The 27781-nt window shown below is 43.8% G+C and overlaps 1 protein-coding gene across 1 annotated transcript; it reads left to right on the forward strand.

Annotated features, from left to right (window-relative positions):
• Positions 1 to 415: 415 nt before the first annotated feature.
• On the forward strand, positions 416 to 27781 carry smc4 (structural maintenance of chromosomes 4; the record flags this gene model as incomplete). Its single annotated transcript, XM_056267973.1, has 4 exons — positions 416 to 512; positions 1243 to 1378; positions 22037 to 22233; positions 27590 to 27781. Coding segments are annotated over exons 2-4 (519 nt in total), but the record flags the coding sequence as incomplete, so codon positions are not given.

The raw sequence follows: 27781 nt of genomic DNA on the forward strand, positions 1-27781 counted from the left end.
TAATATCAAAGCCCGTCTCTGATAATATTAAATAATTTGTGTTTTATTAATCATTCTCAGTTTTTTTTTTTGGGGGGGGGGGGGGGGGCAAATTTAACGTATTCATGTAAGATTTGCTAAATTATTTATTGATTAGAGAAAAAAATCTGTGTGTATGTATTTATTTTTCTTTAACGCTATGGCCTCTTTTTTTCTTTTGAAACTTAAATTATACTGTTTTTAAATAAATTGCCATTGATTCGACTTTTGTACATGCTCAGTGTGCCTGTTGCCGCTAAAACAAACAAACAACTGCCCGGTCACGTGACGCGTGGGGTTCCCATGAAGCACTGCGCGGGTCACAACGGACTCGGGTTCGTCACACTCAGTTTACGCGCCATTTACGAGTGAGATTTCAGCAGACTTTCCCTCGTTTTACTCTCTGAACTCTCAGTACATGCGAATCCGTTTCAGAGGAACTCAACGCGGACTAAACTCGACGAGCGTGAGGGAATCAGCCGAACCAGACAGAGGTAAATGCGACTTTAATGCGGGGCGTCAGATCGCATAACTTACACGCGTTTATCTGCTCTGATGACTAAACTGCTCGAATAACAGTCACGGTTTGGGCTCATAAATGTGGATATATTTCCTAGTTTTACTTAACTGGCTTCTCGATTGCAGCATATGCATGTTTCGCGAGTTGTATCCTGAAACAAAACGTTTCCTTAATCTAATTCGTGTATCTTATTGTATTTTAAGAAACAGTTACTTCGAGAAAGCATGATGTATTGCTCTTGTTATTGGTGTGTATGTTAGGAAAGCAAACATGTAACGTTAGCACACATGCAGACAGTGAAGTCGTTATTCAGAACACACACACATGTAGTCTGTCTCGACATATAAGCCCCTCTCAGCTGTTCTCTGCACAGTTAGTGTGTATAGTTAACGTTAGTGTGTCTCGAGGATCGCCGCGGTGAAGCTGTCAGCGCGCGTGACGTGTGCAGTGTTGTCATGTCGTCATCGGGTTTACCTCTCACACACGACACTAGTGTGAGGGCAGCTCGCTACACACACACACACACACACACAGCTACAGGTCTCGGTCGGGTTTGACACGGCGAGCTCGTGTATTGCCATCTCAGATGATGAATATGTCGCTGTCCCTGCTCTACCCGAGAGCTGAGCAGCTCGCTACACACACACACACGCACGCACGGAGACTCGAGCCGCTGTTACTGTGCTCCTCTTCTTCTTCCTCAGGTCATCATGCCTGCGAAGACCAGCAAGAGCTCGACGGCCTCCCGGAGAGCGGCGGAGGCGCGGGACGCGTGCGACGGCGATAGTGATGATGGTGCCGCGAAGAGCGTCCCTGCACCGGGCCGCGCGCACGGGAACGGTAAGACCAGCCGCGCACGAGCGCGCGCCCTCAGCTCGTGTTTAAACTCCTCATCATAGTTTACTGAAGTTAGTTAGCTAGCTCACTGCTAATGTTCATGGATTATGTATTCTTCTTATAAGAAGATAGTAAGTTTCGATGTAGTCGCGGCTGTAAAAATGCTACACGACCTGGGAATGTGTTCCGCTGTAATGTGACTGGGACACACACTTTTGCTAGGGGAGAAAAAGCTACACGGTGATTTATGATATTAATCTCATTAAAAGTAAGGCTCACAAATCATTCCTCGTAGCTTTAACAAAACAGCAGACAACTTGACATGTGATTCACAGGGATCCTACTATGCAGTTTGGAGAAGTGTGTTTGAGTAATCTCCAGGTCTGCGTGAGTTTGGAAAAGAGGAGAACAGAGTATGGTGAAATACTTGTGCTTTCCAGAATATTGTCCATATTCGGTTTTCTAAAGTATAAACGTGCATGTTATCACTTCGAGATGAGAAAAAAAATGAAAATAGTCACAGATGACTGTACTTTATACCAAATATAATGCTGATGTAATGCAGAATGAAAGATTGGTTAAATGTGGTCTGAAAAAACTGAGAGCATTGGAAATTTAATTCTGCAAAAGTATGACATTTTGAAAGTTGAAGTGTGTGTGTGAACCCTGTAGTTCAGCCATGAGTAACAGACCTGGTGGAGGAGTGTGAAGGTGTTGTTGGTGCAGATCAGCTGAAGGCCTGTGACAGTGGAGTGTGTAGTTGTAGAGAAAAGCCACACGTGTGTGTGTGTGTGTGTGTGTATCGGTAAATCTGAAGTCACAGAGAAATGTTTTAAGAGTTGCAAACTTGTAGACTTGTTTTCTCTCCCACAAACACAAGTTACACCTTCTCTAATTCCTCATTGCAGGCGTACAAATCCTATTCTACAAATCACACATTAACTAACTCGTACGCTCACATTTCTGCTGCGTTCACACACCCCAGGGTCCGAGATTAGCCGTGTGGCTCTCCTGCCACGGCGACTGGTAGATGAGAAAACACAACAGCCAAGCATATTTTTTACCGGCCAAAATAATAAACAGCCTTTTTGTGTCACACATACATTAATTTACAGTTGAAACCAGATATTTACATACACTTCAGAAAAACAACAACTGTTATTTCTTTACTGTCATACATTAAATCAGAGTAAACTTTTTCTGTTTTAGATCAATAAATATTAACATTTTTTGCGTTTGTTAAATGTCAGAATCGAGCGAGGGATATTTTTATGTATTGTTTTTATCCCTTTCATCAAAGTCAGAAGTGTACTTGCACTTCCTTAGTGTTTGGCAGAATTGCCCCGAGACGGTCTCACTTGGGCCGAACGTTATGGGCATCCTTCCACAGTAGTTTGCTGTAAGTTTGTCCCTCTCCTCTTGACAGAACTGGTGTAACTGGGTCAGGTTTGTAGGCCTTCTCAGCGCCGCCCACACGTGTGCTGTGGGATCGAGATCAGGCCTTGGTGATGGCCACTCCAATACCCAGTTGTCCTTAAGCCACTTTGTAACTAATTCGGAGGTATGGTACAGTTACATTTTTGTTTCATCAGACCACAGGACATTGGAGATTCAGATTTGTGTCCCCATGTGCAGTTGCAAACAGTAGTCTGGCTTTTTATGGTGGTTATAATGGCTTTCTTCTCCCAGAGTAACTCACCAGAGCTCATAGAGGAACAGGACTCGTTTTACTGTGGGTGATGACCGTTTCAGCTAGCGTCTTCACAAGGTCTTTTGCTGTTGTCCTGGGATCCACATTTCGCACTGGGACTCAGAATCCGCCTCCTTCCTGAGCGGTGTGATAAGGATGAGCCACACTTGTGGAGGTCCACAGTTCTTCTCCTGATGTCTTGGTTGATTTCTCTTGATTTCCCCATGATGTCAAAGAAAGAGGCTCTGTGTTTGAGCTGTGCCTTTATATGCGTCCACAGGTGTCCCACCAATCAACTCGCATGGACTCAATTAGCCTATCAGAAGCTTCTCAAGCTCAGAGTGGAAACATCTGGAGGTTTCTTTTTGTTTAAAGACACAATAAACGTAGTGCATGTATACTTCTGACTTTAATGAAAGTGAAAAGAAAAAACATGAAAATTATACCTCGCTCGATTCTGACATTTAACAAATGCAAAAATTTTTAATTTATTGATGGTTTCAACTAGGGGTGGGCATTTTTCAAAAATATTACATTCGAATCTTCGGGCTCATAAAAATCGAATATTCGTTTATTTAAATGACATTAAACGAAAAAGACGTTATTTTTTAAGTTGAATTTTTAAACACGCCTAATAAAGCAGATTGCGCCAGATATCGTACAGAACGTACACACATCTGAGTCAGCATAGGATTATCGTGTTTATATTGTTTGTTTATGTTGAGAAAAACAATAAAATCCATATCCACATGCAGGGGCGCCGCCAGCAACTTGTGCTCGAGTGAGAAAAGGCGCTGCGCTGACAGACGTTTCAGAGACACAAAGATAGCGGTGTTCGAAGCTTCTAGCAGCACGATGTGTGTTTTCTGTTCTTAAACCGGTCTCCCTCAACCAAACCCTAAGGAAGCATATGTCTCTAAATCATTAAGCTGTAAGATAAGTTATCCTCTGGGATATCCAGCTGCGCTTGCCTGCAGTCGTGATGGGCAGCTGCCTTTCCTCAGTCGACTGCTGTTTGGATTTCATGTGATTTCTCATGGTGGGGATGATATTACAACTCAGATTAATTAATTAATTTGATCAAAAGTAATTCCATTTTGTAATATCATTTAGTAAGATAGTAAGTAATTCCAAACTTCGCGAGGCAGACGACAACATTATGTGATCAAATACACACAACTTAACACACTCCACAGCGCCACCCAGTGCATTTAGTTATAACTGCGAGCTAGTGCTTGGGATTTATCATGGATTCACTGCATTTACGGCCAGCAAAGCAACTTAGTAAAATTCTAATAATATTTTATTTTTCAAATAATAATTACAGATCGAATATTCGTGTATTCACATATTTTCTCACTCGAGCACAAGTTGCTGGCGGCGCCCCTGCATGTGGATATGGATATTATTGTTTTTCTCAACATAAATGTCAAACAATATAAACACGATAATCATATGCTGACTCAAGTGTGTGTACGTTCTGTACGATATCTGGCGCAATCTGCTTTATTAGGCGTGTTTTCCCATTGAGCATGCGTTTATTAATGCTTTTGTTTTTTTATATTTTTTGTTTACACATAGGCCTACTGTTTAATGTTTTCAACTAAAAGAAAACTTTAACATATATCGTAAGCTAGTTGTGTATATTTCCTAATCGTAAACTTGTTCAGAAATGTGACAAAAACGTAAAAAAAAATTATCTTAAAAAATAACGTCTTTTTCGTTAAACGTCATTTAAATAAACAAATATTCGATTTTTTTGAAAAATGCCCATCCCTAAAATATACTAATGTCATAGAACGGATGTACCTAATACAAATAAATAAAACATCTCCAGTTAACTAGCAGAGCATTCATTTAGTTCGCTATTAAATAAGAAATCTAGCGCTTAAATCCGTTGTTTTTGAAATATAATATTCTACAAGTGTGCAACTCATTGGATGAGTTCACATACTGATTTGCGGATGAGCAAAATTTCTCCGTGACTTCACATGTTTTGATGCGGGTGTGTCAGGGTCAAGCGCCAAATGCGGTATATTTTCCGTTTGGCGAGTGAATCTCAAAAGGCCATCCGCCACACTGGCGGGTGAATGTTCATACCAAGATAGTAATGTAATAAACGCGGGGAGTGTGCGCACCGGCGATAGAGCGAAGCGCGCGTCTGGGTGAAGCCTGTGCGCGAGCCACAGGAGAACACTGTGTCCATGCGTGTGGAGCTGCTCTTAGCCCGCTCCGCGTTTCTCAGTCAGCAGGTTTAATGGAGTATTTCCAAAAAGGTAAATATAGTTTCAGCGCAAACTTAGGGTGTATTCACACCTGCCTTGTTTGGTTAGTTCGTTTCCCCCCTTGGTGCGGACCTTTTGGGCAGGTGTGAATACAGCAATCGAACTAGGGGGGGGGGGGGGGGCAAACAACCGAACCCAGACCTAGCTGAAGAGGTGGTCTCGGTACGCTTCCAAACGAACTCTGGTACGGCTCGGTTACGGTGTGAACATGAACCGACCCAATTGCAAGAAAGCACTGCGCTATGAACATAGCCCTTCTCTATGAATGAACTTTATACCTTATCCGTCTTCTGCGCAGGGCCACTGTCAGCATGCCATGGGCTCACATGAGAGCATGTTCTCTCCGCCGGAACCGTCTTGCAGCACATCGCGTCGTCTTCTCAAAATCCGAATTGCAACATCATATAGATGATGACATTGTATCATATGATACTCATTTCTTCATATTGCGTTTGTACAGAATAACACAAAATTAGTAAAAATAACCAATATTGCAGTACGAAATATCTCCATGCTGAGCCTTTTTTGCACTTCCTGATTTCCCTACTTGAGAATCCTTGTCCAATGAACTGACGACCTTAGCACACGTGTGGTTTTGTTTACAAATTTTGGTTCACTTGCAAAAAGAGCAGTGTGAAATCGAACCGTACCAAAAAAATAATTGATTTGGTCCGGACCAAAGCAAGTGACCTATCGGACTTTCCTGGTGTGAATACACCCTTAAACTACAATTCGCCTTTGGCTAAGCCACACCCTAGAATGTAGATTGGCCAATCACAGCGCAGCCAAGAGCTCCCACAGTGGTCCGACACTTTTTCACAGCGCTCCATTGACTTTAACACAGTTGTCTCATATTTTTGGTCTCGGCCGGCTATTACCGTCGTAGTTTTATCAAAAATATGGTTAAACGTTGTGCCTGGGGCATTTGTAACACAGATACGCGTTTCCCAGAGAGGTTGGAGGGTGTGTGCGTTTTTTCCCCTTCCCAAAACCGAAGTCAAATCCTGACAAGTGTCGTCTAGCACACGCTGCTAATAATACAACGTTATACTCCCGTAGTGCGTTTGCTTTGTAATAACGATTATAAAAGTGAATAGAGACCTCCAACTTTGCATGAACAGTGTTGCTCCTTGATATTGTTAGTCCCAGCCTCCGTCTCCATTAGTAGGATATGCGGTGGGATGCCTCTATTTGGATGCCTTGTTGTTCCATGCGTTTCACCTGTATGTCGTGAATATAGCCTTCGAACGTATATTGCAGCCCCTTTTGCCTACTTCTATCGGACACTTTATTTGCTGCTTTATAAAAGTTTGATAATATTTCAGCAGGAAGAGCTGTCACAGCATAAGCCATGTTGATACCAGAGCCCAGATGAAGTTTGTCGGACGTAGCAACAGTAACTAAGGGGGGCGGGGCTTAGCCAAAGGCGAATTGTGTTTTGTAAAGTTCATGTTTTTTTTAATTTGCACGTTTCGTGCTTTCGTCAATGACTGAATGATTGCAGGCCAGTAGTGGAGATAGCGTGGGTGCTTGGGTGCGGCCGCCCCTCAAACGCCGCCGATCTTGCGTCGCTGGACAGGTGCGAGCCCTAGCCAGCAGTGGTGCCGGTAACGCGTTACTCTAATCTGAACACTTTTTCAGTAACGAGTAATCTAACGCGTTACTATTTCCAAACCAGTAATCAGATTAAAGTTACATATCCAAGTTACTGTGTGTTACTATTTTTGTGATTTTATTTTTCTTTAGTAGAAATGATGGCTGATATGTGATATGAAACCGAAATGTGTGTGAGAAGGCAGAATCGCGACACACCCCTTCCAACTCCCAGAGTTATCCTTTCCGTCCAGATCCAATGCTACCACATCTTTAAATTACTATTAGTAGGCTATTGTTTGAAGTTAACATTATAAAATGCGTAGACCTACACCACAAAACTAGAGGATAAATTCTTTAAAATTGGGCAATTCCAGCGTTATGGACGTGACATTTGAGGTAAAAAACTTGAAATGTAAATTCTCAGGAATGCAATTTAATACTAATATATTGAAACATCTGTTTATCCATACTCCCTTAATAAAGGAGTCCAGACATTAGAAAAATATCAGTCTAGTCTACACGTGTTTTATATTTAATATGATGCGTAACGGACGTGACACAAAACATCTTTAACTTTTAGTTGGCAAAAGTAATACTACCCACCGGATGAAGAAGGGCTGGCTCTCCACAGAACATAACATATTCATTTTGTCTTATTTTTCGTGTTCGCATTTATAAGGGAAAACAATGTGTGACAGTTCCCCGTTACGGACGCGACCGCTCTGAATGCGGCACTGAAAGACTGCTTTAAAACTTTCACAGAGACATCGAACAGAAAGCACAAAGCCTTTCATTAAAGTGAATTTGTTTTGTATTAATTGTATCTTAACTTTAATCAATGTTTCATCAACCAATTGCCTGGATTTAACAAATAGGAAGTAAATATAGCAGACAATAGATAATCACGACACGGAGGCGCCGGCATGTGAACTGGAGCTCGTCTTGAGCTCGTCATAAATGAACCGAGACACGGCGTATAAGGTACGCCTCACACACCTGATAAATATATCTATAGAAAGCTCTTAAACAGAACAATTCAAAACGTAAGAAAACAGACTGTTCTCTGAAAAGAACGAGATGGTCTTTGTGTTTTATTTAGGGCTGCACGATTTGGGGAATGTCATATTGTGATTATTGAGGTCAATATTGTGATATGCGATTGTGATATAATAAACAAATGGTTTTATGAGTCAACTTGCTTGGTTCTAAAGCAAAATGCACACACAGATTAGTGATAATTCTGAAATGTGTATTTCTCAACTCAAACTACAACTAAATGATTGATAACACCTATAATGATCAATAAGCCATTGATGTCTGGATAAAAATGTATTTAATTTTAATTTAGGTGAACTTCAAACAATCCTCACATAAACCCATAATTAATGTCATATTTGCTGTATATGTCCTACCTGTAGACAGGAAGAGCACAGGTAATTTAATAAAGTTATCAAACAGTCTGCGCTGCATAAATTATAAATTATATGGACTAAAATCCTATTTAAAGCTACACAAGTTCTTTGGTCAAGAGCAGTGAGTGTTTTTCTCTGTTCCCTTTGTTCTTTGATTAACTTTACTGACAGAAAGCATTATTGGATGCTGGCCCTTTAAGAGTTACAGAGACGCGGATCTCACACACGCCTTATTCTCTCACAACTCTTTACGACCATCATGAGACTGCTCTTATGTTATGAAGACACTCGACATATGATATTTTGGCATAATTGTGTTTGTTATTGTTCGTTCACTTCGGGCGGAAAGAGAACTGTATTCTGGCGCGCGGTCTGTGCACGCGCATGATACTCTCTTGACTTGTCTCGCTGAATGGTTTAAACTTTAAAGCATTCACATGAATAAGAGCGGGATCATGTAACACTAGCCAAAGGATGACAAAAAATAACAGATGCTGCGTTAACAGCCCTAATTTGTTTATTTCATATAAAATCGCAGTATTTTGCGTCATATAATCGCATAGGCTTGACATCGTGATTACGATTGCGATATGATTAATCGTGCAACACTAGTTTTATTTAAAGGGGGGGTGAAACACTCAGTTTCAGTCAATCTCATGTTAATCTTGAGTACCTATAGAGTAATATTGCATCCATCATATCTCCAAAAAGTCTTTAGTTTTATTATATTTATAAAAAAAAAGATAGGCTGTACCGAGTCTTTCCGGAAAAAGCCGAGCGGGTGGAGGCGTGCCGTGTGGGCGGAGCTAAATAATCACGAGCGTGTGAAGTTTTAGAACATTTGTGTGTCTGCTCGTGGTTTATGAAGACATGATTTGGTTTTACAATAAACAAACAGACACCTACAGTAGCCACCTAAACAAATGTATTTATACAAACACACAACATACATCGCATGCTCCATAGATACATTAACTATTCGTGATCATGTTGTTTAGCCACGCCGATAGACGCACAGATATTTGAAGCAGTTCTACTCACCGCCTGTGGTTCCAACGCAAGACCGTTAACCTTTAGTGTTGGGACTGCTCCATCCTTGAGAACTAAACGATTAGCAAATCCGGCTTCGAACTGGGCCTAGGTTATAAAAAAATCATCCTCGAAATACATGGAACAAACAAGAACACTTGCACAACTGTGTTGATGTTCTGGAAAAACAAACTCCATCCACTGGTCCCTTAACGCTTGATTCTTTGGAAATCTGTGCAGTGTTGTCTTGCCTTGGCAACCAAAAACACACTTCTTTGGTGACATATTGCAGCGCAGCCGATGCACAGCGCTTTGATGGGCATAGGTTACGGCTATCGCTCTACGGCTGCGCGCGCGCCCTTCAGAGAGAAGTGCCCTTAGGACCGTATAAGGAAATTACGGCACATCTGACGTCATACGCGCCCATACTCGAAAAAAACTTTCCGAAACTTGTGACAACCAGGAAGGAGTATTTCGAGAACAGAAATACTCAATCAAACATACAACTTAATTTTTGAAACTTTGTCCATGTTTAGCATGGGAATCCAACTCTTTAAGAGTGTAAAAAACTCACGATGCATGAAATAGCATTTCACCCCCCCTTTAACATATAAGCTTACTTGGCTCAACAAGTGACCCACCCATTATTACATATGCATTCATCAGATATGTGCCTTTTTTTTTTATTTCTTTTTTTTTTTATAAATCTTAAAATTACTTGGTAGCAGAGGACCCCATGATGAAGCTCCGCCCCAACTGTACTGAGAGTCTAGCTCCGGCCCACTGTACTGAGAGTCTAGCTCCGGCCCACTGTACTGAGAGTCTAGCTCCGGCCCACTGTACTGAGAGTCTAGCTCCGCCCCACTGTACTGAGAGTCTAGCTCCGGCCCACTGTACTGAGAGTCTAGCTCCGGCCCACTGTACTGAGAGTCTAGCTCCGGCCCACTGTACTGAGAGTCTAGCTCCGGCCCACTGTACTGAGAGTCTAGCTCCGGCCCACTGTACAGAGTCTAGCTCCGGCCCACTGTACTGAGAGTCTAGCTCCGGCCCACTGTACTGAGAGTCTAGCTCCGGCCCCACTGTACTGAGAGTCTAGCTCCGCCCCACTGTACTGAGAGTCTAGCTCCGGCCCACTGTACTGAGAGTCTAGCTCCGGCCCACTGTACTGAGAGTCTAGCTCCGGCCCACTGTACTGAGAGTCTAGCTCCGGCCCACTGTACTGAGAGTCTAGCTCCGCCCCCACTGTACTGAGAGTCTAGCTCCGGCCCACTGTACTGAGAGTCTAGCTCCGCCCCACTGTACTGAGAGTCTAGCTCCGGCCCACTGTACTGAGAGTCTAGCTCCGGCCCACTGTACTGAGAGTCTAGCTCCGGCCCACTGTACTGAGAGTCTAGCTCCGGCCCACTGTACTGAGAGTCTAGCTCCGGCCCACTGTACTGAGAGTCTAGCTCCGCCCCACTGTACTGAGAGTCTAGCTCCGGCCCACTGTACTGAGAGTCTAGCTCCGGCCCACTGTACTGAGAGTCTAGCTCCGGCCCACTGTACAGAGTCTAGCTCCGGCCCACTGTACTGAGAGTCTAGCTCCGGCCCCACTGTACTGAGAGTCTAGCTCCGCCCCACTGTACTGAGAGTCTAGCTCCGGCCCACTGTACTGAGAGTCTAGCTCCGCCCCACTGTACAGAGTCTAGCTCCGCCCCCACTGTACTGAGAGTCTAGCTCCGCCCCCACTGTACTGAGAGTCTAGCTCCGGCCCACTGTACTGAGAGTCTAGCTCCGCCCCACTGTACTGAGAGTCTAGCTCCGGCCCACTGTACTGAGAGTCTAGCTCCGGCCCACTGTACTGAGAGTCTAGCTCCGGCCCACTGTACTGAGAGTCTAGCTCCGGCCCACTGTACTGAGAGTCTAGCTCCGGCCCACTGTACTGAGAGTCTAGCTCCGGCCCACTGTACAGAGTCTAGCTCCGGCCCACTGTACTGAGAGTCTAGCTCCGGCCCACTGTACTGAGAGTCTAGCTCCGGCCCACTGTACTGAGAGTCTAGCTCCGGCCCACTGTACAGAGTCTAGCTCCGCCCCACTGTACTGAGAGTCTAGCTCCGGCCCACTGTACTGAGAGTCTAGCTCCGGCCCACTGTACTGAGAGTCTAGCTCCGGCCCACTGTACTGAGAGTCTAGCTCCGGCCCACTGTACTGAGAGTCTAGCTCCGGCCCCACTGTACTGAGAGTCTAGCTCCGCCCCCACTGTACTGAGAGTCTAGCTCCGCCCCACTGTACTGAGAGTCTAGCTCCGGCCCACTGTACTGAGAGTCTAGCTCCGCCCCACTGTACAGAGTCTAGCTCCGCCCCCACTGTACTGAGAGTCTAGCTCCGCCCCCACTGTACTGAGAGTCTAGCTCCGGCCCACTGTACTGAGAGTCTAGCTCCGCCCCACTGTACAGAGTCTAGCTCCGCCCCACTGTACTGAGAGTCTAGCTCCGGCCCACTGTACTGAGAGTCTAGCTCCGCCCCACTGTACAGAGTCTAGCTCCGGCCCACTGTACTGAGAGTCTAGCTCCGCCCCCACTGTACTGAGAGTCTAGCTCCGCCCCCACTGTACTGAGAGTCTAGCTCCGGCCCACTGTACTGAGAGTCTAGCTCCGCCCCACTGTACTGAGAGTCTAGCTCCGGCCCACTGTACTGAGAGTCTAGCTCCGGCCCACTGTACTGAGAGTCTAGCTCCGGCCCACTGTACTGAGAGTCTAGCTCCGCCCCACTGTACTGAGAGTCTAGCTCCGGCCCACTGTACTGAGAGTCTAGCTCCGGCCCACTGTACAGAGTCTAGCTCCGGCCCACTGTACTGAGAGTCTAGCTCCGGCCCACTGTACTGAGAGTCTAGCTCCGGCCCCACTGTACTGAGAGTCTAGCTCCGCCCCACTGTACTGAGAGTCTAGCTCCGGCCCACTGTACTGAGAGTCTAGCTCCGCCCCACTGTACAGAGTCTAGCTCCGCCCCACTGTACTGAGAGTCTAGCTCCGGCCCACTGTACTGAGAGTCTAGCTCCGGCCCACTGTACTGAGAGTCTAGCTCCGGCCCACTGTACTGAGAGTCTAGCTCCGCCCCACTGTACTGAGAGTCTAGCTCCGGCCCACTGTACTGAGAGTCTAGCTCCGGCCCACTGTACTGAGAGTCTAGCTCCGCCCCCACTGTACTGAGAGTCTAGCTCCGCCCCACTGTACTGAGATTCTAGCTCCGCCCCACTGTACTGAGAGTCTAGCTCCGCCCCACTGTACTGAGAGTCTAGCTCCGCCCCACTGTACTGAGAGTCTAGCTCCGCCCCACTGTACTGAGAGTCTAGCTCCGCCCCACTGTACTGAGAGTCTAGCTCCGCCCCACTGTACTGAGAGTCTAGCTCCGCCCCCACTGTACTGAGTCTAGCTCCGCCCCACTGTACTGAGAGTCTAGCTCCGGCCCACTGTACTGAGAGTCTAGCTCCGCCCCACTGTACTGAGAGTCTAGCTCCGCCCCACTGTACTGAGAGTCTAGCTCCGCCCCACTGTACTGAGAGTCTAGCTCCGCCCCCACTGTACAGAGTCTAGCTCCGCCCCACTGTACTGAGAGTCTAGCTCCGCCCCACTGTACTGAGAGTCTAGCTCCGCCCCACTGTACTGAGAGTCTAGCTCCGCCCCCACTGTACAGAGTCTAGCTCCGCCCCACTGTACTGAGAGTCTAGCTCCGCCCCACTGTACTGAGAGTCTAGCTCCGCCCCCACTGTACTGAGAGTGTAGCTCCGCCCCCACTGTACTGAGAGTCTAGCTCCGGCCCCACTGTACTGAGAGTCTAGCTCCGCCCCCACTGTACTGAGAGTGTAGCTCCGCCCCCACTGTACTGAGAGTCTAGCTCCGCCCCACTGTACTGAGAGTCTAGCTCCGCCCCACTGTACTGAGAGTCTAGCTCCGCCCCACTGTACTGAGAGTCTAGCTCCGCCCCCACTGTACTGAGAGTGTAGCTCCGCCCCCACTGTACTGAGAGTCTAGCTCCGGCCCACTGTACTGAGAGTCTAGCTCCGGCCCACTGTACTGAGAGTCTAGCTCCGCCCCACTGTACTGAGAGTCTAGCTCCGCCCCACTGTACTGAGAGTCTAGCTCCGCCCCCACTGTACAGAGTCTAGCTCCGCCCCACTGTACAGAGTCTAGCTCCGCCCCCACTGTACAGAGTCTAGCTACTGACAAGTCAACCGCAGAGGATTGCAAGGAACCGCGATATTCACATGTTTTTTTATAAGTCTATACCCTTCTTGTTTTGAACTTCATGCATGTGTATTAAATGTTAACCCCCTGGGGTCGGCTATCGCGCCGGCGCGATTGTCTCGCTTTTTTTCTTATCGGTGTAAAAGAGACTCAAAATACTCGGTTAATTTTGATCTTACATATAAGTGTTGTACATCATTAGATACTGTTAAGTTTCTATTTTTTTTGTGGATACTCACAATAAAAACAAAGTGTTGTGCTTTTCACCAAATAAAGAAAAACAAACATGATGCGAGTTCTGCGTTCTCTCTGTCAGTGAAGTCCATTCTGAAACGCGTCCTAAGATTAACTGTAACTCCGCGATTACTTGTCACACAGGAACGAGAGGTTTTTCTTAATGAAGCTTAAATTCTCTTCTTTTAAATGAAGTAATTTATATAAAAAACAAATATTCTCAGTTTATGCAATCTGTATGAAAAGAGAGTGCTGTCAGTATTTTTTCCCCCAGCTCATTACACTTCATTACGCGTTAATCTGACACGCCCACGGAGGACGCGCGCTATTCAAACGCAAATGTCAAGGCAAGCCATGACAATGCCCACATCAGCCGTTCCACCGCGGCGGTAAAATGTGTGGTGTATTTGCTGCCTTTTACCGCTAAGAGGCGCTACAATCATAGACTCTGAAAAGTGTTCGTTTATTCCGGTTTATTCTCTCTAATGCGTAATCTGCTGCCGCACCGCGCTGATTCAGAGCGATTGAAAGCTGGTAGCAGATGAATTCAACAAGTGAAACGTAGTTAAAATAATTCATAATCACAATACTGAAATTAGGCTACTGAAATGTAATTGAATAAATAATGAAAACATTTCAACATAAAACATTGCAATAAAAACATTTAGGCTACATGAATGAGGCTTTACAACTTTAACAGCATACAGAAGACAGCTCAGTGATCAACGCAACGACACGAGCTTCGAGGAGCTTCAACAGACCCGAGATCGAATCTCAATGTAGCATACATGTTGTTAACCGATGTTGGCCAACAGCGTTTATATTTTCCCACCTTGATGCTTAAATAGTAACTGTTTATATCGGTTTACTTATTTAAAGTCAAGAGTTTTGTTTAATTATCATTACAACATAAATTTGCTACATTCCTGTAGAACCGCAGCCGCTGCACAAACGACAAAAACTGATGAAGGAAGATTGTCAGCCGATTGCATCAGAAAATGAAAATGAAGAAGCTCGTCTTTAGTCTGCTAAATTATTGTGTAATGTAAAAGAACACTAAAATTACTTAAGTTTGAAACCAAGTTCGAACATTTCAAGGTTTAAATTGTTTAATTTAAAACAGGGTTGCATCTTGTTTAGAGTTTATTTCTTTTGCGATGCAAAATAAGAAACACTAGGCTAATCTTATTCTTGCGACATTTTAAATTTGTATTGCCAAAGAAATTACAGCTAAATTAAACAATTAAAACAGTAGGCCTACAAAACGAAAATTGTCCAAAGAAACATAATTAAATTAAAAACATGCGTTTCTCTTTGCCTCTCTCGCGCTGGATCTCTTTTTAACAAGTTTATTTAGTCTCCCTCGCTGCGCGCGCGGGTCTCTCTCTCGAAATTAAACATTTCAGGGTAAAAACACATCATACAGCTGATAATACTGTATATGTCGCTGCGTGTCAGCCATACAAATCACGAAAAAATTATTTAACCTTTAATTGTTGCTTCAAAGACACAGCATGCCTTGTTGAATTCACCTTACAATAACTTCAATTGAAATTTTGTGTGAAAAAAAACTTTAAATAGGCTACAATAAATAAACTACAATATTTATAATTTAATAAGATATGGGGTCTACATTTGGACACAGATTTATCCTTACAATAATTTTGCCTGCTCATCAGGCTGGCTATCCGACACTCTCCATATGAAAGAGGAACATTAACACCTTTGTCCAGCAATGTCCCTCCAACCCCCCACAGGCTATCGGAGTCTGAGGCTGACTTAACACAAAGAGAAGTCGCAATTCACACTTAAATCGCTATTCTAGACAGTGTTGATAATGAAGGAATTAAATGATTTAAGTTACATGTAGCCTAGTGATATTTCTGTCACAAAAGTTTATTACTAAATATTTCATTATTTCAATAATTGATGAAATAAAACTGGTTTGGGCCAGCTTTTTCCAAGCAAAACTAAATATAATCTGAAAAAACGCATGTTAATTTGTTGTCATGAACAAAATGTTCAACTCAATATTAAATTCTACAGGGATCTTTGGATCCTCACAAGGCATGCAATTTGTGAATTAAGTTTTTATTTTATTTTGTATTATTCAAATAAATATCGAAACACGGTGCTTCGTGGTAATGCTGCTAAATTAAATAACATTTATAGAATAATTATGAACTTAAATGAAACATTATCGCAACATTTCGACAAATACATTATTTGATTTGTTTTTACATTTTAATTCAGGGCGATTTAGCCTACATAGAGCGAGATTTTCACCCTTGTCTTGTCATTTTCTCATTGGGAAGCGCTTACATTGCATGTTTGAGTAGATCCTCTGTAGGCCTATACTGTTTTTGTCATTAGCCTATATATGAATACAAGTTTACAGTTTTGAACGATGTAAGCCTACTCTACTCTTATCTGTATGACCAAAAAATTACGGGGGGGATTAAAATAATTCAGCAGAAGCAGGGATGTTTAGACCAGAAGGAAATCCTAGTCCCCCCTGGCAAATCACACTTTACTTAAAACCATGTTTTTAAAAACTCTAGGTTGTAGGGAACAGACCTCTCTGCCATGCGCGCGCATGGTTTGGAGCACAATATCTGTCTCGCATGCACGCTCGCTCTAGATAGATTACGGGATATTTTAACTAATTTGCGGTATAACTAGTCGATCACGAGTGGCTCAACAGGTAGATGTATAGATAAACTATATCTTTTAGGAATTTGACCGACCGGGTTGACACTTCAGCGTGAGAAATCGGGGGTGTGGCGTGAGAGCGTGAGATTTGGCAGCCCTGAAAAAAAAAAATATATATATATACTATATACACTCACCGGCCACTTTATTAGGTACACCTGTCCAACTGCTCGTTAACACTTAATTTCTAAGCAGCCAATCACATGGCGGCAACTCAGTGCATTTAGGCATTTAGACATGGTCAAGACAATCTCCTGCAGTTCAAACCGAGCATCAGTATGGGGAAGAAAGGTGATTTGAGTGACTTTAAACGTGGCATGATTGTTGGTGCCAGAAGGGCTGGTCTGAGTATTTCAGAAACTGCTAATCTACTGGGATTTTCACGCACAACCATCTCTAGGGTTTACAGAGAATGGTCCGAAAAAGAAAAAACATCCAGTGAGCGGCAGTTCTGTGGGCGGAAATGCCTTGTTGATGCCAGAGGTCAGAGGAGAATGGCCAGACTGGTTCGAGCTGATAGAAGAGCAACAGTGACTGAAATAACCACTCGTTACAACCGAGGTATGCAGCAAAGCATTTGTGAAGCCACAACACGCACAACCTTGAGGCGGATGGGCTACAACAGCAGAAGACTCCACCGGGTACCACTCATCTCCACTACAAATAGAAAAAAGAGGCTACAATTTGCAAGAGCTCACCAAAATTGAACAGTTGAAGACTGGAAAAATGTTGCCTGGTCTGATGAGTCTCGATTTCTGTTGAGACATTCAGATGTTAGAGTCAGAATTTGGCGTAAACAGAATGAGAACATGGAACCATCATGCCTTGTAACCACTGTGCAGGCTGGTGGTGGTGGTGTAATGGTGTGGGGGATGTTTTCCTGGCACACTTTAGGCCCCTTAGTGCCAATTGGGCATCGTTTAAATGCCACGGCCTACCTGAGCATTGTTTCTGACCATGTCCATCCCTTTATGGCCACCATGTACCCATCCTCTGATGGCTACTTCCACCATGTCACAAAGCTCTAATCATTTCAAATTGGTTTCTTGAACATGACAATGAGTTCACTGTACTAAAATGGCCTCCACAGTCACTAGATCTCAACCCAATAGAGAATCTTTGGGATGTGGTGGAACGGGAGATTCGCATCATGGATGTGCAGCCGACAAATCTGCGGCAACTGTGTGATGCCATCATGTCAATATGGACCAAACTCCCTGAGGAATGCTTCCAGCACCTTGTTGAATCTATGCCACGAAGAATTGAGGCAGTTCTGAAGGCAAAAGGGGGTCCAACCCGTTACTAGCATGGGGTACCTAATAAAGTGGCCGGTGAGTGTATATAGTATATATATATATATATATATATATATATATATATATATATATATATATATATAGGCTATATATAATTAATTTTTTTACATAACTGCTTTTGAAATTACGATTGGTAGCCTATTATTATACAGATGCAAAGTCGTTCTGTTGGATACTATTTTTTTTCCTTAGTGTAAAATGGAAATGCATGATAATTGTATTTTATAAATATAAGCAAAAAAAAAACTGTATGGTGTAACAGAGTTTTAGAGCTAGACAAATCTAAATAAATATAAAATATTCAGCAGACCTTGTTTGTGCGGGATTTGAACCCGTGTCATCTTGATGATGAACCCTAAGTTCTACCGCTCGGCTATGAATTTTCTCACTGGGGAATACCCAAACGTCTGTTTCTCACATGAGCGATTTTTTCATTTAGCCTGTGAGTGTAGGCCTATACTTTAGCCTTTTACAGTTTTAAAAGATTATATCTTATCTGTATGACCAACAATTACGGAGTAGGCTATAAATGTTTGTTGTAGGCTTATTTGGAAATTACCATAACTTGTAGTATTTCATCCTTAGGCTACAGACATTAGCCCCACTTACGTTTTGCTAAATGTCCCTTTGCGCCACCTGGCGGTCGTTTCGCGAACGACTTTGAAATGCGACTGGTTTATTTTTACCGCGGTGGATGGCTAAAAATGTGATGTGGATGGCTAAAAGGTGTGACTAAAAATGTGCTTTTGGCTTTCATTTATATTTTGATTGTTTGTAAATATATATGTATATATATACACTACCGTTCAAAAGTTTGGGGTCGGTACGATTTTAAATACTTTTAAAAGAATTCTCTTCTGCTAACCATGGCTGCGCTTATTTGATTAAAAATACAACAAAAATCAGTTATAGTATTAAATATTATCTCCAGTGTAAATCAGCTGTTTTCTGTGTGAATATATAGTAAAGTGTAATTTATTCCTGTGATCAAAGCTGAATTTTCAGCATCACCAGTGTCAGTGTCTTCAGTGTCAAATGATCCTTCACAAATCAGTATAATATGAGGATTTGATGCTCAAGAAACATTTATTATTATTATCAATGTTGAAACAGTTGTTGGTCTGTCAGTTGTATAGTTTTTTGTTTTTTTTGTTTTTTTTTGGATTCTTTGATTAATAGGGTTAGGGTTAGAATCTTTTGTAACATTATAAATGTCTTTACTGTCACTTTCGATCAAATTAATTATTCCTTGATAAATAAAAGTATTGATTTCTTTCCTCCAAAAAATAAAAATAAAATTCTCACTGACCCCAAACTTTTGAACGGTAGTGTATATATATATATAGATATATATATATATATGTGTGTGTATACATATTTATTTATATATATATATATTGTCCTTGCATTCTTTCTTGTGTGACACCACTGAATGAAAGGCTCATTAGTATGCAGTCTGCTCAGGTGAGAACTGCCTAATTATTCATGAGGGGGTTGGGCCGTTCCGCCCATCCGCATATTGCCTTTGCAAACAAAAAAATGTTTTTCACAATTTAAAACAATCTATTGTTTTATGTGAATGATTAGGCAGTAGGGGTGTAACGGTACACAAAAATCACGGTTCGGTACGTACCTCGGTTTTAAAGTCACGGTTCGGTACGTTTTTCGATACAGCAAAAAGTAAGAAATACCAGAGAAATTTCCTATTTGTTAAAAGAAAAAAATATTTTTTAAATAAGTGTGAGTTTTCCTACATCTTGAAACTTTCAGGTTTATAAATGGGTGTCATATATAATAATCATAAATAGTCATAAATAATGTTTTGGTCATCACATTAAAAATAACATTTAAATGTATGAAGAGTTCAGATGCAAAAGCCATTTGAAATTTTCTTCTAGAATGATCATTTTTATCAAGCTTGTATATTTAAGTTCAGTAATTTCACTTAAATGGCAATGAAGATTACCTATTAATTGTCATTTGAGTGAAATTACTGAACTTCAATATACAAGCCTCATAAAAATGATCATTCTAGAAGAAAATTTCAAATGGCACTTAGAGGCGTTTGCATCTGAACTCTTATATTTATTTATATAATATTTGAGGTTTGAAGTGCTGGAAAAAGATGTGTGAAGTACTTGAAAGCATTTCACTATTCCAGCCAAACTGGTTACAGTTAGTGTTGCTATATTAAATCCATGGTGAATGTTGCTGGTCTGTGGACGTAAAGTATTACTAGTTCATTCACGGCACAATGTTTCTCCTGGTGTCCACGTCAGCGCTGTTTGATCTGATAGAGATCTACGGTTAATAACGGAGAAATGTGAATGCTTCTCACTAGATCTCGCAGCGATGTTATTACTTCAGTGGCGAATTCAAATGTTTTGTTTACTGGATCTTAGCGCTGTGTTGTAACAGTATCGCTTGATCGAGATCGGCTCGCGCTCATAGGCTCGCGCTGCACAGATGTTGCTGGTCCGAACTGATAAACGACCCGTGAAGCACATAATGAGTAACGCAGTTTCGTTCCGCTTTCATTACGCTTGCCATTTGATGTTGCGCAACGTTGTGGTGATCGCGCCAGCGCGAATTTTGTCGGCAGGAAAAATGGTCCAAGGAATCGTTCGGTTTGAATGCGTACCGAACCGGAAGCCTCGAACCGAAACGGTTCAATACGAATACATGTACCGTTACACCCCTATTAGGCAGAATGATTTTCAGATCAATTCGAAGCAAAAACTCTAGGCGACAACATCCACTAGTCAAAAGTCTTGTGGACAGATATTTAGTATGTTATTTGTGGCCTTATATTAGAAACTTTATTTTTTAGTTTTTTCAATAACCACGCATAAACAATATTCTCTCAACAATACAAACATGTATTAACATGTTGTTCACATATTATGGTAGCCCTGTGTGTGCTATATAGAGTGTAATTTCACCTGTGCCATTAATATGTTTATAAGCAACTGAAAAAAGCAGAAATGTCAGAGCATGCCAAAACATCTCAAGGACCCCGAAAACACCTCAGACCCCAGAGGGTTAAACAAGTTCATAATGATAACAAGACTGTTTATCATGGTGATGTGTAGCCTACAGAGGCTTCGTGGATTTGCACAGACAGTGAATGAGAGAGAGACTGAGCGCGTGTGATTACCTGCGTCTGTCTTTGAAGTCAAATTCGTGAAAAGGTTGCCGTGTCAAAGGAAAGCGAAATATTTGTCGTATCATCCTTTTAACGTTCACGTCACGGGTATTTACCATAAATGTGCGTCAGGAGCAGCGCTGGTCAGCATTACACAGTGCGAGGAAGCCGCGGGGAAATAACATCAGCGAGTCACGCATTGAATCAAAGCCATTGGTCTGTAATAAGTGAAGCATCAGCTTCAGCGTTACCCATGCGACGCCTTGCTGCTCAGCTGAGCCTTGAAAAGTGGAACTCAAAGTTAAAAATAATTACCACCTTGTTTCATTACATCTCTTTTAATGAATCAGCTTTTTTGAACGTGTTCGTTGAATGAACGGTTTAATGACTCACTCAAAGTCAGTCCGTTGTCGCAACAATGTGCGCGCTGAGTGAAAGCCTTTCAATGCGCATACAGACGCTGTTTAGTTTCGGTTACATTGGTTACTGAAAATGTCCTCGTTTTTGTCCATGCTGCCCACATCGTAAACTTTATTTATATAGCAACAAATACATAAAAATTAAATAAATAAATAAATGGCGGTAATATCGCGCTATTGAGTCACTCAACATTACCGCAAGGGAAATTCCATAACCGCGACAGCCTATATAAAGCACAGCGAACTTCAACTCTTCAACAGTGTGTGTTCCTGTGACTGAGGTCGTGTGTTGTGTTGTGTTCAGCTGCAGAAGTGTGTGTTCCTCCTCTGACTGGTGTTGTGTTGTGTGTTCAGCTGCAGAAGTGTGTGTTCCTCCTCTGACTTGTGTTGTGTTGTGTTCAGCTGCAGAAGTGTGTGTTCCTCCTCTGACTGGTGTTGTGTTGTGTGTTCAGCTGCAGACATGTGTGTTCCTCCTCTGACTGGTGTTGTGTTGTGTGTTCAGCTGCAGAAGTGTGTGTTCCTCCTCTGACTGGTGTTGTGTTGTGTTCAGCTGCAGACATGTGTGTTCCTCCTCTGACTGGTGTTGTGTTGTGTGTTCAGCTGCAGAAGTGTGTGTGGGCGAGCCGGTGGAGGTGCTGGACCAGCGCAGTCTGCAGGAGATCCTGGAGAGCGTGGCCCCCCCGCCGCCCCCAGCCATGAGCTCTGAGCCCGGGGCCCCGCGCCTCATGATCACACACATCCTCAACAGGAACTTCAAGTCCTACGCCGGGGAGCAGATCCTGGGCCCCTTCCACAAGGTACCAGACCTGTCCACCTCAGGTCTCCGCTCCGGCCCGTTACTCCTGCTGTTACAGGGGTAGTTCTCCCACAAATGAAAACTGTCAGTAATTACTCAACCCATATTTTAGGGCCAAATGCGCGTTCTGCGCCTGCGTGTAATGAGACATCTGTCTATTTCTGCAGATATATTCGTCTACATTCGTCATTCAAAAAGGGAAACCGACACTGCCGGCTGCAGATACACAAACCATAAACAAAGCAGTGCGTGCTTACCATTTTGAATATCAATCCTGCTAAACACTTTCTTTATTCCACTCTGCTCATGTTGATATTGAAATATTGGCCAAGCAACACTCCGGTAAGATGACGTAACACTAGAAGAGCCTTCTATCTGTGCCGCTTTGAGCTGAACAGCCAATCAGAGTTCTCTCTCTCACTGACGGCCCGATTCAATATGTCGAATTGGCCCAAAAAAAGCCGACGAGGAACAATTTCAGCCGACGGTGCGGAACACTGAGGAAACGAGTCGGCCGACCGTCGCCCTGGTGTGTCCCAGGCTTTAGATGTGTTCGCTCCATCAGAGCACAATCTGAAGACATTACATAGGTTACTGTGACATAGAGAGGGATTATTGAAGTCTTAATATGAAACTGCTCCCTCCGCTGTAGCTGTCAGTCATTCTCCGTTCAGCAGCGTGCCTCGTTCGCTTTCCACAGGCAACATCAGTTACAATCAGTTACAATATTGATATCTTCAAATGTAAAGACCCTTTTACACCAATAGTGACATGATAAGCCTCCGGCTGAAGGAAACGCAGATCCGCGTGTGTACAGTAGAGGGCGCCACTCAAGCAAACCCCATTCTGCATTTCACTGACGTTATTTCTGTCAGGTCCATTAAGTCAAGAACACACAGACAAAATCATTTAGAATTTAATTGAATAGATTGCAAACAGGTTGATGTTCCTGAATTGAAATTTGGCGGTATGGCTCTGTTCAGGGAGTCCTCTGACCTTTCATGAGCACCATGAAATAGCAGAGAGTCAGAGGACAGCAGCAGCAGCATTAGGGAACGCTCACACAGTTTTAGACTGTGAGAGCTAGAATATCCCCCCAAACAAAACCACACCTGGCAATCCTCTGTGATACAGAGGATGATTTATTTGACTACATGAGCTATTCCCCCCCAAAACAGAATTGAGTGTCTCGAACGGTGTCGACTGAGCCGCCCTAATTTAGCGATTTATAATAGTAAAAATATAAATTAATTACTGAAATGACTAATCAAGACCGCAATAGCTAAAACATACTGTTACCTAGATTATCTGTATTTAAACTGTTTGACAGTCTACAGTGTAGCTCTATGGATAGATGACTAATCCACCTCTGAGAACGAGCTAGATGAATAAATTAACAGCTGATAGCGCATTCAGGGGCGTTAACTGAGCAGAGCGCGAGCAAAATAATGATCAAATGTGTTTTATTAACGAAACAAATCAGAGACTTGAGCTCATGGCTTCTGGTCGTCAAGAATATCCCGAACATCGAGACGGAGGTATCGTTCGTAAGCAGCAGAAACCACCGCCCCATAGCTTAAAGGGTTAAACCGGAGCGAGTGTCGCCGCCGTAGTTGTTGCACAATGCGTAAGAATGAGCTGTATACGGTCCGGAGGCAGTCCGCAGAAGTGAATTCCTATCACAGCAAGCTGTTTGAATCTGCGCTGCATAGTGGTAAAAGCCAGCGTGAGCAACGCGATCAGTTGCCAATGACAACAGATAACGCATGTAGCCAATATGATCGCATAAGCATTTTATGAAAACGACTAGTTAGATAAGCCCAAATGCCACACTGATAGCATTAACAAGAAGCATGTTGCCAACACACTGATAGCTTTTAGCAATGACTATTAAAAAGGAACTTAGCTTCGTGAAGATTTTCAGAGATGAATGGAGAATGAATCACGTCGTCCTGTGTCAATATTGCAGCAGCAGCGAGCAGCGAGCCAGCAGAAGCGAGCAGCGAGCATGTATGAGCAAGGTGAATGAGCTTTAAATAGGGCGCCTTGTTTGAGCTTTGGCCATTGAGCAGCGAGGGGAGTTAACCAGCCTGCCAGAACTGACGCTGACGCTCAATTTATTTTGGGGAATATTGAATGTTTATTTTTTTTTGCAAGTGAGATGAGTAAATTCACAATCGCATATACTCTAGATTAAAACTACCATAACCATCATGTTTGCACACACACACACACAACGCCTCTGCACTTTGATTCGTCTCAACATGGGGACAGGAGAGCTGTCTATGAAGGTGTTTTTGGTGCAGATCAGCTGAAGGCCTGTGACAGTGGAGTGTGTAGGTGCAGAGATTAGCCACACGTGTGTATCGGTGTGCACAGAAATACCTTCATAGCTGTCAGTCAATACATGGGAAAACCAAGTAACTTGCATTACTTGTTTGAAAATGTAACTCAGATATTTTGTTGTAACTTTTAAAAGTAATGCTGATACTTGAAAAGGTAATCTGATTGCATACCTTGCGTTACGTGTAAAGCCTAGTTCACACTACGTGATTTTAAAACGTCGGGCTGAACTGTGCGGTTCACACTACATGACTTGCTCTCTGTGAAATCAGGAGTGTTCAAGTTGTTGAGCTGTTCACACCACACGACACGACGTGATTGCTCCGCAACAGGAGGTAACGCACTACACGAGTTGACAACTCTGTCACCCAACGATTCAATCTTGTCTACAAACCACGTTTTGTCACAAAAAATCACGCGATAAAACGAACCGGAAATGACGCGAAACATCACGCGCGCCAATACCCAGCGAAGAAGACGAAGAAGAACACAACACGCGAGCATGCCTTGCTCTGATTGGCTGTAGCTCATGACATCACTGAGGTTGAGTCGTGCGACAGCTCTGGATATCTAGCATGCTAGATATTTTTCTGGGCTCGGCGACGTGTCTGCCAGTGTCTTTGAAGCGTTGTTGGCTCTTTCATACTAACAGATGGACGAGCGTTCATCGCCCGCTAATCTCCCGCGATTTGCACGTGGTAACACCCTGACCTGTCGGTGAGCTCAACGATTTGCAAATCGGGCTTAAATCCTGTAGTGTAAACTAGGCTCAAGGAGATGCACACAGCCCAAACCCGTCGTCTGGATGCGAGTGTGAAACAGCACTGCTGGCGCGGTGAAGGGATTTCCCTGCAGTATTTTTGAGTGGCTCAATATCGCGCTATGCCATTTATTTATTTATTTTGATTATTTATTTGTTGCTATAGAAATAAGTGTTACGATGTGGTCAGCATGCACAAAAAACAAGGACACTTTCAGTAACCAATGTAACGGAAACTAAACTGACTGCCTTTGAGTCATTTAACACGTTCACAAACGCCATTAGACGATAGATGTAATGAAACAAGGTGTTAGTTATTTTTTTTACTTTGGGCTCCACTTTTCAAGGCTCAGCTGACCAGCATGCGTCGCATGGCTAACGCTGAAGCTTCGCTAATAGAGGCCGATGGCAGGGCTTCAGTGCACGACTCGCTGACTTTAGTTTCCCGCGGCTTCCTCGCGCTGTGCTGACCAGCGCTGCCGCCGATCACGGTAAACATCCTTACACCTTAAAAGGATGATCCGACAAATGGAAACGGCAACCTTTTCACGAAAATATGACTTGACCTGAAAGACAGACGCATGTAATCGCACGCGCTCAGTCGATCTCATTCACTGTCTGATTAGGCTGATGTGCAAAGCCACGAAGCCTCTGTACAAATCACCATCATAAACAGTCTTGTTATCATTAACTTATTTAACATTCAGTACACATGCACATAGTTCAAAACAAGAAGGATGTAGCCTTATGAAAAAAGGAAGCGTGTGAATATCGTGGTTGCTCTGCGGTTAGCCTGCGGTTCCTCTGTGGTTGCTCTGCGGTTAGCCTGCGGTTGCTCTGCAGTTAGCCTGCGGTTGCTCTGCAGTTAGCCTGCGGTTGCTCTGCAGTTAGCCTGCGGTTGCTCTGCCGTTAGCCTGCGGTTCCTCTGCAGTTAGCCTGCGGTTCCTCTGCAGTTAGCCTGCGGTTCCTCTGCGGTTAGCCTGCGGTTCCTCTGCGGTTAGCCTGCGGTTGCTCTGCTGTTAGCCTGCGGTTAGCCTGCGGTTGCTCTGCCGTTAGCCTGCGGTTGCTCTGCCGTTAGCCTGCGGTTGCTCTGCCGTTAGCCTGCGGTTGGTCTGCCGTTAGCCTGCGGTTGCTCTGCGGTTAGCCTGCGGTTGCTCTGCGGTTAGCCTGCGGTTGCTCTGCGGTTAGCCTGCGGTTGCTCTGCATTTAGCCTGCGGTTGCTCTGCGGTTCCTCTGTGGTTAGCCTGCGGTAGCCCGGTACTGCATTATTGTGGTTATCTCGACAGCTCTAGGTGGGATGTTGGAAAAGCGTATTACACTGTCCAGTTTTCTCCCTGAACGATGATGTTAGTTCCTACGGCAACTCTCGATTCAGCACGAATGACCTACAATGGCGACATTTTTCACGATCACGACGGAAAATCTAAATACTGCCCTAAACTCACTTCCAGAAAGCAGTGCGATATAAACGAACCAGACCTCAGCTTCACATTCTCCACCTCTAGCGCCTCAATGGGCTTTCACTTCAGTAGAAACATCGCTCCTCTTCATAACATGAGGATCACGTCCAACATCTGTTGTGATTTTCTCTTTATGCCGTTCTACACCAGCACAGTACACACTTCCCTCCATCTCCTTCACTCTGCTCATCACTGCTGGCCCTCCATCTGCATTTCACACATCAGTATCGATATATCTGCCCTTTCCAATGAACACAAGAACGCACAGTAATCTCAGACGACTCAATCCAGATATTTAATCAAATCCACAAATGTGTTTGAAGAACCGAATAAGCCAGAGATCAGTACTGCGATGAGAAGATCTGTCGAATCCTCTCAGGCGTGTGAGAACGAACCCCTGGCTTGGCCTGTGCGTTAGGCAATGGCACACTGCTGTCGGGTTGAGTTATTGCGCCCTCTTGTGGACTGATTTTACAATCTGGCCTTCACTGATCATCGTTTGAGGTGCAAAACTCCAGCAGCAGACACAAGGAAAAAATTAAGCGTATTACTGTGTATTCTGAGTGTATTAATGTCTTCAAGACATGCAATAGATTAGGTAGGCTAGCCATTTATTTCAGAACCATTAACCCAGGGTCTAAAAAACAGGTGATTTACTGAACATAAGAAACACTAACTTGTGTAAACGGCACGATAAAAGTGCATAGAATAAATGAGTAATCAGGTTGATGAGTGATGGTTTTCCAGCGCTGTTATCTCACCATTGCATTCTGCCTGACCCGTTCTCTCTCCAGCGCTTCTCCTGTATCATCGGGCCGAACGGCAGTGGCAAGTCCAACGTGATCGACTCCATGCTGTTTGTGTTCGGGTACCGGGCCCAGAAGATCCGCTCGAAGAAGCTGTCGGTGCTGATCCACAGCTCAGACGAGCACCCAGACCTGCAGAGCTGCACTGTGGAGGTGCACTTCCAGAAGATCACCGACCAG

The sequence above is a fragment of the Rhinichthys klamathensis genome, unplaced genomic scaffold (assembly GCF_029890125.1).
Source record: "Rhinichthys klamathensis goyatoka isolate OS25496 unplaced genomic scaffold, OSU_Roscu_1.1 h1tg000267l_1, whole genome shotgun sequence".
Taxonomy (NCBI): Eukaryota; Metazoa; Chordata; class Actinopteri; order Cypriniformes; family Leuciscidae; genus Rhinichthys; species Rhinichthys klamathensis.